Raw genomic sequence first — 1179 nt, forward strand, 5'->3', positions numbered from 1 at the left:
TCATCCTATTTACAACGTGTTAACATTTTTAAGACTTCTGAAAGATTGATTTAAGACATTTTAAGGCTAATTAAGGCCTTATTTTTGGATCGATGAATTCAATGCCTTTTAAGACCTTTTAAGGCTCTGCAGGAGCCCTGATACAGAGTATGCATGCTTTTTTATTTTATTTATTCTGCAACCTGAGTGGTTGAGTGTTACCTGGCTGCTGTGCAGAATAGAGGTTCTCCTGCAGGAACGGCATGGCCATCACTCCCTCTGTCACTCTGGCTGAATACAGCTGCTCCTCCCATCCAAACATGCCAGAGCTGGCGCTCAGCCGGAACAGTCGAGGCGTGTAGTTGTACTTCCCTGGATCTAGAAACCAAACGCACTCTTATGACTCTGTTTTCTTCCAGCTGCTGCTCTGTGGCTAACCTTCCCAGACCGTACCTTGCAGCATACAGTCGTAAGCCTTCTTGTCCCGCGGGCCTAAAGCCTCTTCAAACTCTGCAGGTTCTGATCCTTCCTCTACCTCCTCCACTTTCAACCTGCCACTGCTCTTCAGTCCCAGTTCTGAGCAACTCCTTAAAACCACACAGAAGAGCAGTTATCCACCCACCGAGTCATCCAGCTGCTTCTCCATGTCTTACCTCTGTGTTAGTTCATCTGCTGCTCTTTTAGCCACCAGCCTGGCACCTGCTTGGGCTTTACATCCGTGCCACAGGTAGAGACAGCCTTTCTGAGCGTTCAGCAGCACCAGACTGGCGCGAGAACGCAGACTGGACCTCTGGCACGCCACCTCAACCAGCGAGGCCTCCACCTCTACCTCACCACGAGCACAAAACAACCTCCAACTGCCTAAAATCACAAAGGTTGAAAACTTAAAACCAAATAGTGAATCTGAGCGTTAGTGCGCAGCTGATCACATCCTCTGTACCCGTGTTGTTAGAACTGTCCTCTCTGCTGCCCGTATGGATGACCAAACCTCCCTGAAAAAGTTGCAGGAAACAGGGCGGCTCTTTTCCTTGAGTCACCAACATCTGCAAACACCCGAAACAAAAGGAGACAAAGACACGACTGAAAATGTGTGGATGTCAGTTTTTAGCTAATTTTCTAGAAAACGTTAATCTTTAAAGGGGCAATATCATGTATAATCAACTTTTTTGAGTTTTATATCATGTTATAATGTTATACTCT

The 1179-nt window shown here is 46.6% G+C and overlaps 1 protein-coding gene across 1 annotated transcript in view; it reads right to left on the bottom strand.

Moving 5' to 3' along the window:
• Window positions 1-1179, bottom strand: part of svild (supervillin d) — a gene marked incomplete in the record, with an annotated part of 38259 nt that overhangs the window by 2614 nt on the left and 34466 nt on the right. Inside the window, 4 exon segments of the mRNA XM_014013974.1 lie at window positions 202-357; window positions 433-566; window positions 633-840; window positions 920-1022. Of these exon segments, the coding sequence (XP_013869428.1) occupies window positions 202-357; window positions 433-566; window positions 633-840; window positions 920-1022 (601 nt within the window).

The sequence above is a fragment of the Austrofundulus limnaeus genome, unplaced genomic scaffold (assembly GCF_001266775.1).
Source record: "Austrofundulus limnaeus strain Quisiro unplaced genomic scaffold, Austrofundulus_limnaeus-1.0 Scaffold108, whole genome shotgun sequence".
Lineage (NCBI taxonomy): Eukaryota > Metazoa > Chordata > Actinopteri > Cyprinodontiformes > Rivulidae > Austrofundulus > Austrofundulus limnaeus.